General features: G+C 37.6%; 1 protein-coding gene across 2 annotated transcripts in view; it reads left to right on the top strand.

Moving 5' to 3' along the window:
- The window catches only part of KCNK2 (potassium two pore domain channel subfamily K member 2), a 73,827-nt gene extending 56,539 nt beyond the window's left edge, over positions 1 to 17,288 (top strand). For both annotated transcript variants that reach the window (XM_065736169.1, XM_065736161.1), the window contains exons 6-7: positions 2,343 to 2,482; positions 16,509 to 17,288. In XM_065736169.1, the coding sequence (XP_065592241.1) occupies positions 2,343 to 2,482; positions 16,509 to 16,826 (458 nt within the window). In that variant the 3' untranslated portion in view covers positions 16,827 to 17,288. The remainder of the gene's footprint in view (positions 1 to 2,342; positions 2,483 to 16,508) is intronic.
- The last annotated feature ends 212 nt before the right edge of the window (positions 17,289 to 17,500 follow it).

Raw genomic sequence — 17,500 nt, 5'->3', positions numbered from 1 at the left:
GGCCAACATCATAAAATAGAATTACTTTTGGAAAAACCCTCATTAGGTATATACTTTAATTAATGTATATAAATATGAACACTTTTTTTGTAATATTTTTAATTCAAATGAAAAAAGAGAGTATCCTCACTGCAAACTGGGATGGACTGTATGTTGGGCATGCTTGATTTCAGCTGTGTTTGAAGTGAATCACATTTATATGCCCAGAATTTTTACTGTTGATAAAAAGCACTAGTGACCTTTACTGGTCTGGAGAGACAATTTTGGTAGTACAGAAATAAGATACTTGGCACCAATAACTTTTTCTATCCTCTACTTGCAGTTTTGAACTGGAAATGTGAATAAAAAAGACTTCAGAAATAATTTTTGTTCAGTTAGCTGTAAGAAGAATAGGGGATTCCCTAAGAGTGGCATCAATAAAGGAAACTATTTACTTAATCTATGTAGAATGTATTTATATGTATAGAAAGAGAGATAGTTATTTCAGAATAAACATCCTTATATGTATCTTTCTCTCCCGGGTCTTCCATTAAATCAATACCTCTGCAAGAAGTCTTTAAAATTCATAAATTCAACAGCTGTTAAGGCTTTCTAGGGTGTTTTGACTGCCCCTTGCAAAATTTGGAAAGATGAACTCCTTTGGGCATAGCTAGATGGAGCCATCTCCTGGTCAGAAAGCAAAGAAAAGCTGTTAATTGAATATCAAGACGTCTAAACTCCTGACCTGGTAATTAACCTTGCTGTAAACAAATTGGATTGACACAGTGAAGGAAATGCTGCTTGCAGACTGATATAAACAGAAACTAGAAATAAATATAAACTTTATACTCCAGAAATAAGAAGTCTGGTGAGTAGCTGCTTCATATTGTACTTCCCTGTGCACTGTATGAATATATGAAGAATGTGAACCAAAGAGTGTGGTTCATGGCTGCCTCCTGATAGAGCTCTGAAGCATAGTAGTAATCAACACCATTTTGAATGACCAAAGGGGAAAGACACGGGTGAATCCTGTTTTACTGGCTTGTATGAGGTGGCTGTTAACAAATTGCTTTATCTGGTGCTTTGTTCACCTTGGGGTGCAAGAAAATCTGACTTTTGGAGTTGTCTTCTATTCCAAACTGTCCTGTGACTGTGCAGGTGTTAAGCACCCTGTTTTTTGTCTTTTTTTTTTTTAATTCTATTTTATCTAATTATTTATTTTGCAGTATGGGTTTCTCTCTTAGGCAGTTAAATAAACCACTACTTCTCAGCAGTTTTTATTGATGAAAAGGCTCTTTGACAAGAGAAAAACTATTTCTGTCTGAGGGCTTCCTCATAAAGATAAGCATCAGTAAAAGTTGCTTATAACCTGCGTGATGATTAGATAATAGCAAGGCAAATCATTATTTGCCATGAAAGGGGGTAAAGAGCATTTTCCTTTGGCTTTTTCAGTGGGCAGATACACAAATTAAACTCTCTGCAGCAACTCAGAGTATAATTTTTATTTGACAGTGTATAGCTGACTTGCAAGTTTAAAGCTTGTTTTATTGTACTGTGGGATGTGAAATACGAGATAGTTCGTGTTGCCTGAGTGCTCTGGATGAGCATAACGTTTTTTTTTGGTAGGAAATTAGGCATCTGTTCTTTATAGCTGTGTTGGACATAAAAGTTCCATTACAGCATCTCTGAAGTTTATCTTTTTTTTTTTTTTAACTTCAGCACTTGGAAGGAAGACAGTGTCTGGCAGTGAGATTCAAAAAAGCTGCCTTCAGCTGCCAGCTATATTATCCACACTTTCTTGAGTTCAACTCAAGTCTCTGTAGAGTGACTCTTTCTACTGTAAAATGGAGATGACAGTGCCTGACTGCCCAAGCTGGGCACTTCTTAATGCTAGTACTATCATTTACTATGGTTAAAGGACTCAAGTAATGGAGATGTGTTTCTAAGTCTTTGCAAAGTTGGATTTCTCAGCATCTGAATGTATTACATATTGTAGAGCAACACTTCAAATTTGGTACAGCATGCATATTTGGAGTAGATGGGAAGTTCAGGCTATCTGTAATTACCTCCACCTAAAATAATGATATCTCAGAAGCTGAAACGGTTTCTCAGTGTTCATTTTTGTAACTTGAAAGGTTAGGAACCATTGTGTACAATTTGCATACCACTGCTGATCTCAAAACTGTTTTATAGCAACGGAAGAATTTAGACTGTGATGTCTTAATGAAATATTTTGCTATAAATTTTTGCAGTGGTAAGAAAATGGGAGATGTATAAGTATTTTTCTTCTGGAAAAAAATTAATTGTACAATAGTTTTGCACCTATAATAATTGTTTTATTTTTAAACTTCATTGTTTTTCAGGAGGATCAGATATTGAGTACCTAGATTTTTATAAGCCAGTGGTGTGGTTCTGGATCCTTGTTGGGCTTGCTTACTTTGCAGCTGTTCTCAGCATGATTGGAGACTGGCTAAGAGTCATATCAAAAAAGACAAAAGAGGAGGTAAGAACATTTTCAGAAGGGAAGAAATAGTGCTTTTTAAAAACTTTGTTTAAAAGTCAGGTGAACGTATAACCCCTTTTGCTCTTAGGGAATGGGAAAAATTTGTTTATATGTGAAGTGTATTCCATAGCTCAAATAGGATAATTATTGCAGTCTAGTCAAACATACAGTGTTTTTTGCATGGCTGCATGTAGATTTAGGTAAACTGTGTTGAATTAATTGTGTGTGAACGCTTGCACCTGACTTACAGAAGATTTATAAAAGAATTATTCTAAACTCTAGAATGAAGTCCTTTATTTGAGACAACAGTTATTCTGCTTTGATTGTTCCTCTATGAGATGTGAGCATTTGATTTGATTTTAATTTCTCTCCACATATCGGATCATTTGTGTTACTCAAATATAAAGAATTATTGTTGCTGCTGTTGAATGAATATGCTGGTTACTGTGCCTGCTACTTGTGTTTCTTTTAATCGTCTTCCTAGCTTTAGGGCACACCATCAGTGCCTAGTTGTAATCTTGACAAACTTGAGTTCCCAAAGACCTTACTATTTTGTATTTTTGTGCCTACACATCTTCACTTATTATAGGCTCCTTGGGTGCTACACGGTCCCTGCCTCTTCCTGACAAGAGAGGAGCAGTGATATAGTGGCGGTGAGCAGGAGGATGTGAGCTGGCCCCTTGGGTGGGATTAGTAAACCAATTTTGTGAGATCTGTAGAGAGAGGCAGCCTATTTGCTATGCTCATAGCTCTTACAGCTAGTGAGAGCAGTGCAGCAGGTCTGCTCTAAGCACATTTTTTCTGAGAATTTCATAAACACTTATTCCAATAAAAAAATAAGCAGCTAAATAATGAGAGGATATAGCTCTGAAGCAGAGCACAATGATTATTTGACTCATTTTATTTAATGAGTATGGGAACTTATCGTTTGCTTTGCAAATTTCAAAGCATATTTATAGTTTACACAACTAACTTTACTAGTGACATTCACAAATATGAAGCAGTGGTTATCATAAGTGTTTTCATTTGCAAGTTCAGTGTTAGCAGGATTACAGTCTTGTGTTCTGGATAAACACAGCAGGCAACTTTACCACCCAGCCTGTATTACTTCCACTGCCTGCAGGGAAACCAACAGATCACGTCAGGTGTGGTTAGCTTGTATTGTTATAATTTATTTTGCGCTTAAGGAACAAGTCCACTTCTTCCATTCCTACTTGCCCAACTCTTTCCCTGTGCAGAAGAAAGTGTAGTGTTTCCCTAGTACACTCTCCTAGAGTTTTAACTGTTCTCAGTTTGGAGCGTTTCCTAAACTGAATTTATTTCTGAGATTCTTGGGGAGGGGGGAAAAATAATATTATGACTAAGGCATTATAACTTGGGACTGTGAAAAAATATCTTGCTCAGGCTTGATCATTCCTCCTACACTAGTCAATCTGGTCCTTCATACCACTTCCTAAAATGAATTTGATCTTTAATCTCATTTAAGATCTCCTATTAGGCATTAAGATATCTGGATAAGGTGCTATCCTGATTACATAATTGTGCATAGCACTGAGGATTTTAATCTTGTTTATAGTCTCTCATTATCCATTATTGTCATTATTATAATGACAATATATTATCAAAGTTTGGATTTAATAATGTCTTGGTTTTTTTATACTGTAGATATTTCAGCTGATGCTAATTTTGGAAAAGCTTTAAAGAAACATAAATTGAAAAGAGTCATGGGCCTCTTTAGCATACAAAGAATAATAGTATTTATAAGAAGCAAAACTCCATTTGCCAGGTTATGCAGCACAGTGCTATGCCAAACTTTCTTTCCTCAGGCACCAGGAATGTATCTCCTATTTCCTCTTTCCATTCTTTCTCACCTTTGTAGCCTAAACAAACATATTCATTTTGTCTACGGAAAGGAAAACCTCATTCTTCAGATATAACCAAATTCTCATGGCTGATGCAGGTATTAGGGACTTTGCTGTAAACAAGTGTCTCGTGTGTTTTAGGTTAGATTAAAGGCAGACATAACATAATTGGTACCATTTGTTCAATTAATCATATTCCTGATGTTCAGAAGTATTTCCCTGCTTTTTAACCCATTGCTCAAGCACGTCTGGGAAAATCCATAGCAGAAAATAAATAATCTGGCAATAGATGCTACGGTATCAGAAATGACTGAGACTGATTTGAGAAAACTAAATTATGGCAAAGCACAATCTTTGCTAGTTAAAAAATATGAAAAATCATTTCTGGATTCTGTGCTTATTTTATAGAAAGAAATTTGTGTACAAATATACTACATGTTGCTGACAGATTAACTGTTTGATTAACAGAAGCTTTGTGTTCTTTACAAGTAGCATTTTATGATTTAAAAACTGCTGCTCTCAGTTCATCTTTATCTGTCTAGGAAAATTCAAGTGAAGAAGCCAAGGCAGTTCAGTGGAAATTTAGTCTTCTCTGTGCCAGCAGAAGTCAGAGGAGACTAAATTTCTTGTATTGCCTGTTTTTTCAGTTAAGCTTAAATTTATGATGGTCTGTTCCAGATGCTGTGGATGCAGATTATAGCAGGAGAACTTATCTGTAATTCAGATAATAGAAGTGCGTGCAGTGGAAAATCCTAGTCATAAGCATGCCTTCTTACCTTTTTTTTTAAGGTAACTTTCTATCACTCATTGTGAAAAATAGCTCATTATTACCCAGAAGAATGCTTTACTTTTGAAAATTATGTTATATACTGAAATCTACAGAGAGATAGGAACTGGGATAAAATCTGTAAAATCATAATAATGCACTTTTATAATTGAAACAGCTAAATATATTTCGTATGTTATACCTCACTGTGGAAGTCATCTTCCTTCAGTAAACTTTTACTTGCTGTGAATATCAACATCCACATGTTAAAAAAGGTTATATTTAGGAGTCGTGTTGTAATTCTCATGAAAAAAAACAAAACCAAAACAACAAAACATTAGGAATCATAGAGGCCCCTATATTTCCTTCCCCTGAACAATCAAAATTGAGTTTTTTTCCATAGGCAGTAGTAATAACCTACTTTGTGCTTCTTCATGCAGTCTAAAGTAGAATAGAAGTAATAATTTAAAAAGTGCTAATGTAGAGTATATATTGTAAAACGAATCCTCCACGTTCCAAGAAAAGGGCACGTTGATCATGACTATCACATAATATCTGTAGACCTGTTCACATTTGTCTCTTTACAAATGCAGCTGTATTGCTCTTAAAAATGATCTATGTAGGGAATTGGTGGTGGTAATACATTTCACTGGTTCAGCAAATTAAAAAACAAGTTTGTTGCAGGATAGTGCCAAGATGTTTGTCAGATGCAAATGGAACTGACATTAAAAAAAAAAAAAAAAAGATAAATCTGGTCACGTAATCTTTGATTCACTATAATGTTATGTTTTGATATTATAATCCAAATAATCAGGAAGTCCTTCAGTTGCTCAGGTGGCCTTGGTTCCTGAAATACTCCTGAGAGTTTTGAGTGTATCAGATGAAGAGAGAAGTGAAAGACAAGTAGAGACAGAAGTGGGAGTTTTAGAAGTATAGATCTGCTGCTGGAAGCAGTTCATGCAGTAAGATAGATGAAGTGTCAGAAAGTCATTGGAACATGCTGTGTGCTATAATCATAAGTAGGCGATCTGTCTCTGAAGTTCAGCTTTAGCTATACTAGCTTGCCATAAACTCCCTCCTCTTCATTATTCTCTGTGCTCTGATTACTCAGAGAACTTATGAAGTCTTCTGATTTTAGTCTCTTTGAAAGGTAGAATTTCAGCAGGATTTTTTTCCTCATCACATTTTCTTTTACCTCAGTATGCAGTAGCTTCTGAATTTCAGTGTGTCATGCAAAAATGCTTGCCCAACCAAGAACCTTAGTCACTTAGCCTATACATGTTGAATCCTTGTTTTTAAAATAAAGAGCTTGCATTGCTTGGCCTTGCAGTGCTCTTTCTAATGGACTCTGGACTAGAGTTTAACAATCAATGAAGATGGCATTAATCTCCACTGTAGAGAATAACTTCTGACCTAGTCATCTACATTGCCTTAAAAGTTAGTGCAAGGAAATCAATGTTTCTAGCATGACCTGTTTCATTTTAAGGCATCTACTATTTGAGATGAATTGCTTTCTCCACATTCCTGTTCTCTTATTTGAATATCAAGAGTGTTAGACATCAGCTCTGTCTGGACAAGTGATTTTTTTATGCTGGGTATCTTTCTCTTGAACTGAATGGCATGGATCCCTCTTTAATGACCAGGACTAAAAAGTTCATGAAAAATAGCATACTCACTTCTTCAGGAAATTCAAGAGGCAAATGTTATCTTCGATATTTATAAACAATTTGATTCACTTGAATCATCACTGTTTAATCTCCTTGGCATCAGCAGCAGACCTGTCACTCACATCTGTCAAAACAGAATTAGGCTTGTCATGATGATGCCATGGATATTATTGCACTCTTTAATGTGTATAGTCTTTCCTTTTTACTAAAGCTTAAGGCTAAACATATGGGTCCTGCCTTAAGGGAATATGAATCCATTTCTCATATCCACCATGGGAGAACCCTGAATGTAGACTGTATACGTGGAGTGGCATGGTGTCTTTCAGTCTTGTACTATTATGTGTGTAATAAAAAAAAAAGTCTGACTTTGCAAATAGCTGTGCCACTCTTTGCTGAAAATACTAGTCTCCCTTTCTCTCTCCTTCAGTCCTCTGTCCTTTCCTGGCCTCCTTCCTGGTTTCTCTGCAGTACTCTTACAGCCCTGTTTTGACACCACTGGTGCTTATTTGACTGCAAAATGAATGGTTGTAGCTTACTAGAGAGGCGAGATACAGTTTTGCAAGATTTCAGTGAAATGAATTGGCCTTTTAGGCAAAAAGGCATCAGAGCCTGCTCGATGAGTGTGCAAGACTGAGGTTTTCTTCCGCTGACAAAGAGCTTACGATCTGGCACTTGCCGTTATACAAGACATCCATTGAGTTGGAAATGAAGGTGATCAGAATAGCTCATCAGCCTGGTGATCAGAGGCTTTGTACAAAGGTGTGAGATCATTGCTGATACACTGCACGTTGTTTTATCCGAGATGAGCAGCTTCTATCAAAGGAAACAACTCAGGGCTTTTCTTCTTCATGGAAACAAGCAAGCCAACAACAACAACAAAAGCCGAAGAGGGCTTCTGTAGTGCTAACAATCATCTATTCACAAGCTTAAAGGATTGGCAGACTGACTTGATGCAAGCCTGTTCCTAGAAAGTGAACTGGAGAAATATTTGTGGGAGGCAGTCATAGTGTGAAAGCAACTGCATGTGAAATCCTTTTATAAGGCATTGATTAATGGCGGTGACACAATTCTAGGATGTGCCAGCAGGCGGTTGTTGAATTTCTGTAGGAACACGGTGTTTCAGCTGCAGATGTTATTGAAAGGAATATTACCAGCAAGCAGTCCCTAGCTCTGTGGCCTAACATTCAAGAGGAACGTAGTGGGCTACACGAATGTCAAAACAGGAGAAATCTGCCTAGGTTTAAGAGTGTACAGAAATGTGTATTTGAGAAAGAATTGCAACATTTAAATTTTTTTTTTTCCAGTAATTTGTGTCAGATGGGGAAGAACATAAAAAGAATTAGGTCATAAAATATTGTCAAACATGAGTATCAATAGGACAAGAGAAGAAACCCACAAAACAAACAAAAATATCCAGAATAAAACACGATGGTAATGCAGTCCCCCCCATAAACTTTTTTAGTCTCAGATGCATATAAAGAGTCATGCTGGTGTAAAAAGGAAGAAATGGCTGACCTGATTTTGAATGAAAGTTGATCTAATTCCAAAAGTAATGAGTGCAAGCTACCCTAGTCATGTCCTAGATCGTGCCATAGCAACACTCTAGCACTGAGTTTGTGTTGACTGCTTTCTTACATTGTTGTACTATGTGCAGTAAAGAACATGGAAAGATGCGTTTTTCTTTTTGTCCCAAGAGAACTAATCTGCTGAGTGGCTTTGACACTTCATTTTCTGAGATGTCTTTCCTGAGTTTTTAGTATTTTTGGCACATTGCATTTGCTTAACACACAGGAAAGCAAGGTCTACACTGTTACTATGTTGGTGTGGTTCATGTTTATAACCTGCCTCTTAGCTGAGATTAAAAATGCCTTCCAGTGATGGCTGTTTTGCTGTTGCATAAGTTCCACCAGGGCCCAGGGTGATGCTGGTGTGATGCTGATTACAACAGAAGTGTTAGCAAAGTACATCTCTTGTTAGCAGAGTGGCACTCTGTGCCTGGACTGCGCACATGCTGCCGGCAGCTCCAGCTCTCTTTACCCAATTCTTCACCAGTGCCCCCATCACCTCACTGTGCTGATTTGGATAGTGGGAATGATGCAGTGCCTCTGGTTCATGTTGAATTCAGCCATACAGTAATGACAAGAACTTTTGAATTCTCAAAATTAAAATTAGAGCAAATTACTTACATTTCATAATAAGATAGAAATTAATTAAAGAGATCAGTTATGGGAGTGGCATTTCTCAGAGTTAATTACACATGAAGATTCTTTGAATGTAGGTTATCATAACTTATATTAGAAAACCTTTATTTATTTATTTATTTATTTATTGAGAAAAGATGTAATTGATCCTTTAAGTTACTGAGACAAATGTATCTGTGATTTAACTCCATTGATAGAGAGATACTTAGGCTGGAATCTGTTCAGCCCACATCTTCATGATTAATATTCCTGAAGACTTTTTTTTTTTTAACTTTTTTTTATGATAATCCCAGAGTGAACATGAGTAAGTTTGCATTTGATAGCTCTCTTGTGGAAGACTTGCCAGGCAAAGCCAGTCCAGCAGAATAACTTTGCAACTTCAAGAACCTGTGTTGATAGTGAGGAAATTGTGTTTTGCAACAATGGATAAAAGAGACTGAAGAAATTATGGAAAACTCATTCCTTTAGAGGGAATGAGTGCAACTGTAATACTCAGGTTGAAGAATTAAAGTGGAGATTTAATATTTCACAAAATATCCCCCAAGATATTAACACTGGGAATTTAAGGATTAAAAAATTTTTGGTGAGACTTGATCCTGTAGTTACAATGACCGTCTTATACTCAGTACCAAGTCCAGAATAAGTCTTTGTTTGTTCTTTTTAGCATACTATTTTAAGAAAAAAAAAAAAAAAAGAATCCAGTGAATTTACGAAAGTCATATTTTTCCTGTGGGAGAAATTTAAAAGACAGAGCCTTTCAGCTGCTTGTGACTTGGATTTCATTATACTTTTACTAAAATTCTTAAAATATTTGCTATTTCTGGCTGCAGCAAAGTCATGGGCTACAGAGCGTAGACAGAGAATACATGTTGTTCTCCTGAATCACATTAGGGTCAGCTCATTGAGCTTCATGTTAGCTCCAGAAGTTTTTTGTGGTTAATAAAGGTGGGTGTCATTCACTCCCATCAGGCTGAGAGAGGTTTCTGACGTAGTTGAAACAACTGAAAAACATGACTGATTTTGATAAAGGGATGCTTACATTTTTCTTAGTGCTTTAAGTTTTAACAAGATGAAGTGCTAGAAATGGAGCTGAATGTGCCAATAGTTTGTGTACAATAATGAAATATATGCTCATAAATTTATGCAAAAAAAATCCCAAATATTTATGCAAATAACTCATGGACAATATTAGGAGGAAAAAAAAAAGAGCCCAATGACTGATATATTTTGATTTGTTTTTGTCAATTAAAGAAAAAAAAAAAGCGAGCTACCTGTTCCTATTTAGTTGACCATGATAGAGCAAAAAAGCCATTTCTGTATCTGCCATCTGTCATTATCTCCACAAAATACACCCCCACAGATGTCACTGTATAAGCTGCTCCACAATAAAATAATCAAAATTCATGAGCTTTCTGCATTCCCTTTAACTAATGTGGTTTGTTTCATCCAAGGCATCAGCTGTGCTCATGGAAGTTGTGGGTGAACCCAAACAGGCATTTCTCACTGGAATGAACTCACAAACATTATTTGTTGAAGAACTGAGTAATTCAGTTACCAACAGGAGAGTACCACTCTGTCTACAAAAGTACCACTGTTAGAGTAATTTAAATGTTATTCCAGAAGATGGCAATTTTACAAAATGGAATCTTTCCCTTCTAGTATTTGGCTTTTAAAATAGGGGGTTGTGAAGTGGTCAGGGGTACCAAATGAGAGAACAAATAACACTCTACTTGTGACATTCAATTTGAAATTCAAGTTTGGTGTGTTAAAGATCTGGTGTAGAAGAGATCTTTGCTAGAGTGCTGAGTTCTAGAAGAATAAAGGAACAGAATATAGTGGATAAACACCAGGGGAAGCTCAGCCTAGCTATCTTTGTACAGCCTGTTGACTTCCTGTTGTGTTTTGCTACTGCCTTGTTTTACCTTTAAAGACAAGTAGATAGTAGTCTTCTCTACACCTGCTATAACACAGTGAGACTTGGATAATCTCTAATAATACTATAATTAGAAATATCAAGAACAATATACGGGATAGGAATGTACTTAGTTGGACTATGAATTCTTAAGATACGGGAAAAGCATGGGCTTCAAACAAAATGTCTGTCAAAAATCTCTATCAAACCAGTTTTTTTTCTCTTCTGCAAAAATGAACATACATTTGTGGCCAGTGGTAGCTCAGGCAGGAAGAAGTGGTGTTTGCTTACCCAGGACTTCAGGAAAGTGAGAAGGCAGAGAGACAAATCCGCCTACAGAATCAACCCACCCAGCAGCTGCATTGTTAAATACATCAAGACTGTCTGTACCACAGTTATTTCTTATATTATTTCAATTTTTAAGTGGGATTTTCTGAGGGAAATTTCTGAGAAGGCTTGGAGAAAGCTAAGACAAAATGTTATGTACTTTGCTGAGTGTATGATGTGACATGTACATGACGTTTTAGTTTTGTCGCTGAGTAGCGGATCGTGGAGCTATGTGTTATTCTTAAGTAATGGGAAAGTACTTTGGAGGTTAAAAAAAAAGCTGAAAAATTGGAGAATGTGTTAGGTATAAATGTTAGAAATCATATCCTGAGGAATATCTTAAGCATTAAGAGTATCAGTAAGGAAAGACAGTTTTTTTTTTTTTTTAATTTATTAAATGCAGTCAGATGGATATTTCCCGCTCAGCTGCTCCCTGTTTAATTTTGTTTTTATTTGCACTAACATCGTGACCATTCTAAATTGTATGAGATCTATATGCTAAAGGAAACAACATAGGGCTAAAAAAAAAAAAAAGTCTATTTTTATAGTTTGGTACTCACTGGTACAGCTTCTTCCAAGCATATCAGATATTTCACATCATGTATGTCTGTCCAGGCAACATCTATCTGTCTTCTCTCTCTGTAGATCAACTGGTTACACTTTCATATTGAGATTTTTCAAGCAAAGCTAAGGTAAACTTGAACAGTGCATATTCAGTTTGGTCTATCTAAGGAGGTACTTATTTCTGCTTTTTGTTTGTTTTATCACAGCTGTGGCTTAATTCAAAATACAGACTTCATATGTAGGGGTTATGACTATGTGACTTTTGTTGCCCAGATTGCAGTTAGTAACTTGTGTGGTAGGCAGTTCTGTTTACATAATTATTTGGATATCTGTTCATAGAGTGTCCAGAAAGGTCCCCAAACTCTGGACAAATAAGAATTGGAATAAATGTAATGAAGAATGCAGCAGGTTCTTCAAGTTTCTTCAAAATCAATAGGGAAGATGCTGATCTCACTAGTGATAATGGCTGAGAGGCTTGGCGTAGAACAGATATTTAGAATAATATTAATATAGATGGTGGTGGTTGGTTGGTTTCATTGGTAGGAAAAGTGAAAGAATGCTTATTTATTGTTGTTTTGTTTGTTTGTTTGCTTTGTTTTGTTTTTTCCTAGTTCCATTGAATTCAGTATGTTCATCTCTAAATGACATTTTAGTTGACGTCTGCACAGTCTGGGAACTCTTTGATAGTTTAGAAAATTCATGCAGTATATTTGGTGTGCATGTATATATATTTTAAGTGGCTTTAACAGGAATAAGTAGACACATTTTCTATTTTTTCGGATGCTATTTCTCATTGCATTCTAATAAAATAAATGTCACATTTAGACACCAGATATTTGGAGATAGAGGTCCACCTGCAGTGATAGCTGGAGGCCTGGCAGTTTGTACTGGGCAGTGACTGAAGGAATGATGTTTGAGAGAAAAATGTCTAGTTTTTCATGATGATGTATGCTACGATGTGGAATATACATATTTCTTGTTCCTATGTCTTGAGAATTTGTTGTTGAGTCCAGCAAAGGCAGGTCTCATATGGCAGTGGGGTACTGTTTCATAAATATTTAGTAAAGATACCTGCTATTGGTGCTCTAAGTACAATATTAATGGGTTGAAGTTGATGCTTCTTGTGAAATCACTGTGGATATCTAATATCTTGCAGTCTGACTTGGATTTTGATGTTGAAGAAGTCCATCTGGAGCTGTTCTTATAAGTGAGTCCCCATTACTGATGGCACTTCTGTTCCCTGATGGTTAGGAGGGAGCAGCTTCACCAGACTAGTGCTGCTTATCACTGTGGTGTAGTTTTCCTGTTACTTCTGATGCAATACTACTTCTTAATGCAATTCAACTTTTTGTAAGGTATTCAGCTGTCAATAATTTCTGTGACTGAGACCATATCTTTGCATTGTGTTGTCCAGCTACAGTATTGTGATATCCAACTGTGGTATCTGTGGAAATTTGAGCTGTGTGCTGTAATTGGGCAAGAGAATTTGAGAAAAGTAAACAAGTGTTATGGTAGGTATGTAAGTTAAGATTTTTGTGGAGCAGCACAGGCAACTGGCATTTCAATCACTTTGCATAAAGTGTTCTGCATCTGTCAGCCCCCAGATGAAGAGAAGCTATAATGCAATAGGAAGAAATGTCATACCCTAAGGATATAATGAACCTGCACGTATACAGAAAGGTCCCTATGGATAAAGGAAGGATCAAATTATTAGTTGCTTATGTTCACTGGCAGTTGAAAACTGCACATTTCTATTCCTGTGACCTTTTGTACTTAAATCTGTAAGTGCTGTGGAATTAAGAGTTTTATTCTGGAAAGATATATATATATTTTTTAGTTCACACAAAAGCTAGGGGCTGAAAGCAATAATTTGGGGCACACAGTTCACACAGCACTGAACTCCTTGTTTCTCATGCTGTGCCAATTACCTCTGTTTTACTAGAAATGTATTTCAATTCTGCTTAGTAACAGCACTGCATTTTTCTTTTTCTTTTACTGATTTTAATACAGAATTGAAATCATGCCAAGCAGCATCATAGCTGTGGTATATGGGCAGATAGGATTGAGACCACCATGTTCATATTCCATATCACCTTAATTGGAACACGAGTCTGTCTCTGAGAGACATATTTAATGATGCTCTGCATCTAGCTGCATAAACTTGCTTCCCAGAAGAAATCTAATTAGAACCTAGTAATTAGGTATCCTAACAACTACAATTTGAAAAATTTCCAGAATCATTCCCATACATACAAGTTAAAATAGAGCAGCTTTCCTAGTGCAAGACAGCTCCATCCTCAACATGCCATGAGGTAGACTGGTGAGATAGTTCTGAGCATGTCATGAAGGTTACCTGTACTTGCTTTTGTCAGAAGCGCAGCCAGCTGTTTTTCATTAGCTCAGAACACATGGGAGAAGTGGGAACTGGATCCACTACCAAAAGTCAGGTTAGAAAGGCCAAAGGGAGGCAGTTCAAGACACCTGTGGCTTCCAGTAGGTTGCCAAGACAGGGTTTTAAAAGTACTGATCCAATAGTATCCCTTGAATGTGATCAGGTGCAGTCACAGACATGTGTGCATGAGCAAAGGACTTACACAGCTGGAGAGGGCTACAAATCTGCAGGGTAAAATAGGAACCCATATATGGGCTTTTTGCTCCCCTAGACAGCAGCTTGCTCCAGAATCTGAGTAGCTTGCCTTTAGAAGAGCTTTGGAGCAGCACAAAGCTGCCCCAGGGTGTCAGTGCACTGATACTTCTTATCATACTTTTGTTATTTGTTTACTACAAATAAAACTAGTGTAGCAGCTGAAATGTTTCAGCAGTGCAGATTTCTTACTTTCAGATCTGAAGTGCAGTGTGTCTGATCCTAATTGCACAATTTAAATACTAATAATCTTTCAGCTGGGCGAATCCTCTGTGTATTACAGATAATAATCCTCGTTTTAGAAAATACACATAATGGGTCCACATTAGTCAACTGCGTAATTCACTGAAGCTGAGACAAATGTAATAAAATGACCCCTGGGTAAAGAGCTTTTTGTTTTGTTTCTGGAGGGACAAAGTTGTTCCTGAAAACCCGTCACTCCTGACTGAGCTGATTGGTTGTTTTTTTTTAACATTCATTATATTCCTGTTTTCCACTGCGCTGCAAAGCATGAATAAGCCTTTGGCCACTCTTCTCTGATGGTTTAGCCCCATATTTCTCTTCGTTAATTTTTATTTGATTTCTGTGCTCACCAAGTCCAGGCTTGCTTGCTGATGATTGAAATTCTGGACTGAGCAGTACCAATTAGACTAATGTGTTTAAGAAGGTTAATTCTTCTAAAATGCTTTTCTTTGGAGTCATATTTATCAGCAGTCTATCTTCCCTGTGCTATATGTTCCAGCTAATAAGCCACCTATGGAGCCAAGATTTAAAGAAAAGCAATCCATTTCCTTTTCCCTTATAACAAGGTATTCTCCTCAAAAGTTGCTTTCTTTAATTACCTTTGAAATTTATTATAGTAACTGTTCGGTTGAAATACAAAAGAAAAAATATAAATAGCATATAATTGACAAGGCCATCTTCACCTCAGACTATTATATGGATAAGCTTCCAAATCATTTGTCTGAGGAAGATGATAGTTTGGGAGCCTGTGCCAGCAGCTGCCTCCCTCACCCTCCTCAGCCGTGTCCTCAGGGCCTGAGCTCACAGCGTGTTCCAGCTTTCACAGCACTGAAATGCAGAAACGGTGAGTCAAAGTTACAGTGGTTTTAATGAAGTCAATCAGCCTATATATTGACAGACTCTAAAGCAAAGGCACTTTGAGGATGGGAATACTCATGTATATGACAGGGATATACAGACACAGAATCACAGAATGGTTTGGGTTGGAAGGGACTTGGGTTGGAAGATGATCTAGTTCTAACCCCCTGCTATGGATAGGGACACCTACTAGACCAGGCTGCTCCCATACATACACACATTCATTAAATGATGATGGCTGTGCAAACCAGCACCTTGCAGCCAACCAGGCTGGGGATCCATGCATGAGAGGGAAATGCCACCCTCCACCTGTATGGTGATAGCACACAGCGCAGTGTGCTGACTGGCAGTCTGTGTTTCCTTGGGGTCAGAGTGGTGACAGCTTCACCTGTCTCACCCTCCCATTGCATGCGTGTCACCTTGGAGGAAGTAGGGTGGTACAGGAAGTAGGCTGCTGACAGGGCTGAAGCTGTTACTGTGTCTGAGCAAGCACAAAGAAAGAGAGAATACCAGCAGCTGGTGCTTTCTTTTAAAAAAGCTTTTCCATCTATATTTAGAAAATTCTTTGCCAAGTCTCCTAGGGAACTTTCCGCAGACAGTAGAAGTGCTCATAAATAACAACACAGCACAGCCTGGGTTGCTGGGATTTCAGCATGCCCTCACCAGCTGGGCACTGGGCAGCTGTCAGGGCTCTGGAGCTCCCCTCTGTTGTTCTCTGCTTGTAATTCAATAACAAATTCCAATAGAAAAGATTTTTCTTTTTGAGTTGCTACTAACTCTTACTACAGCATCATTTTTTTTTCTTGTTTTGTTGCTGTCGGTAATACAGCAAGTATATGGGATGAGAAATCCGTGTCAACCACTGCAGCTCTCTGCCAGGCAGCCAAAAGCTGCATTGCTTTTAAGCCTATGAAGATGTTAAAGTTCTCAGCCCTATTATGCTGCCTATTTTTTCTTGTTGTTTGGTTTATTTTTGCTGCAGGTAGGGGAATTCCGAGCCCACGCTGCAGAGTGGACAGCCAATGTCACTGCAGAGTTCAAAGAAACCCGAAGACGCCTGAGCGTGGAGATATACGACAAGTTCCAGCGGGCTACCTCCATCAAAAGAAAGCTCTCTGCTGAGCTTGCTGTCAACCACAACCAAGACCTGACCCCCTGCAAGAGAACCCTGTCAGTCAACCATCTCACCAGTGAGAAGGACCTCTTGCCAGCTCTAACAAAGACGGACAGCATTTACATGAATGGTTTGACACCACACTGTGCAGCAGAAGAGATAGCTGTCATTGAAAATATTAAGTAGCTGTGACGTTGGGTCCCAGTCCTTGAAAAGCTCTTGGCTTAGACTAGCCATACACCCTTTTATTCTCCACCCTGTCAAAGATCAATGCTAATAGCATTTTATATGTGTGCATGAGTTCCACAGAAACTGCAGTCCAGAGTTACCATCGCATCTCTTCAAAAGACACAAAGATGAACGGCACTTCTGTTATCGAAAGATGCTGGAACACGCAACGTCTTCTGCCTTTATCTGCCCAGACTGTTTTTCACTTCTCCTAATGTGCCATACGGCCTCAAGAATGAATCACACTTGTTTATGGTAACAATGTAGCTTTGAGGGATCAGTCCTTAATATTTCAGGGTCTACCTTCCTGAGCCTAGGAATGGACCATTTATGGACTACAACACATTTGTAAATGGCAAGAAATTCTTATGCAGCCTTTTACCTAAGAAATTTTTGTCAGTGCCTTATCTTTTGGAGAACCAGAACCTCTACAGTTCCTGTATGTTTTCTTTTCTTTTTTTTCCTTCTTTTTCTTTTTTTTTCCTCTCTTCTCATGATAAGTGCATTTCATTTGAGCTTTCATTCTTCTTGAAATGATATTTTAAAGGTGTCTGTGTTGAAGATACCAACCAGCATGAATGAATGCCAAAACTCAACAGTCATCAAATGATGTCCTTAGCTCTGAATTTAAA

Source organism: Cyrtonyx montezumae, unplaced genomic scaffold (genome assembly GCF_038088225.1).
Source record: "Cyrtonyx montezumae isolate F1298 unplaced genomic scaffold, pur_monq_1.0 scaffold_0, whole genome shotgun sequence".
NCBI lineage: Eukaryota > Metazoa > Chordata > Aves > Galliformes > Odontophoridae > Cyrtonyx > Cyrtonyx montezumae.
Note: the sequence above shows the minus strand (reverse complement) of the source record. Positions and strands in the feature narration are given on the sequence as shown.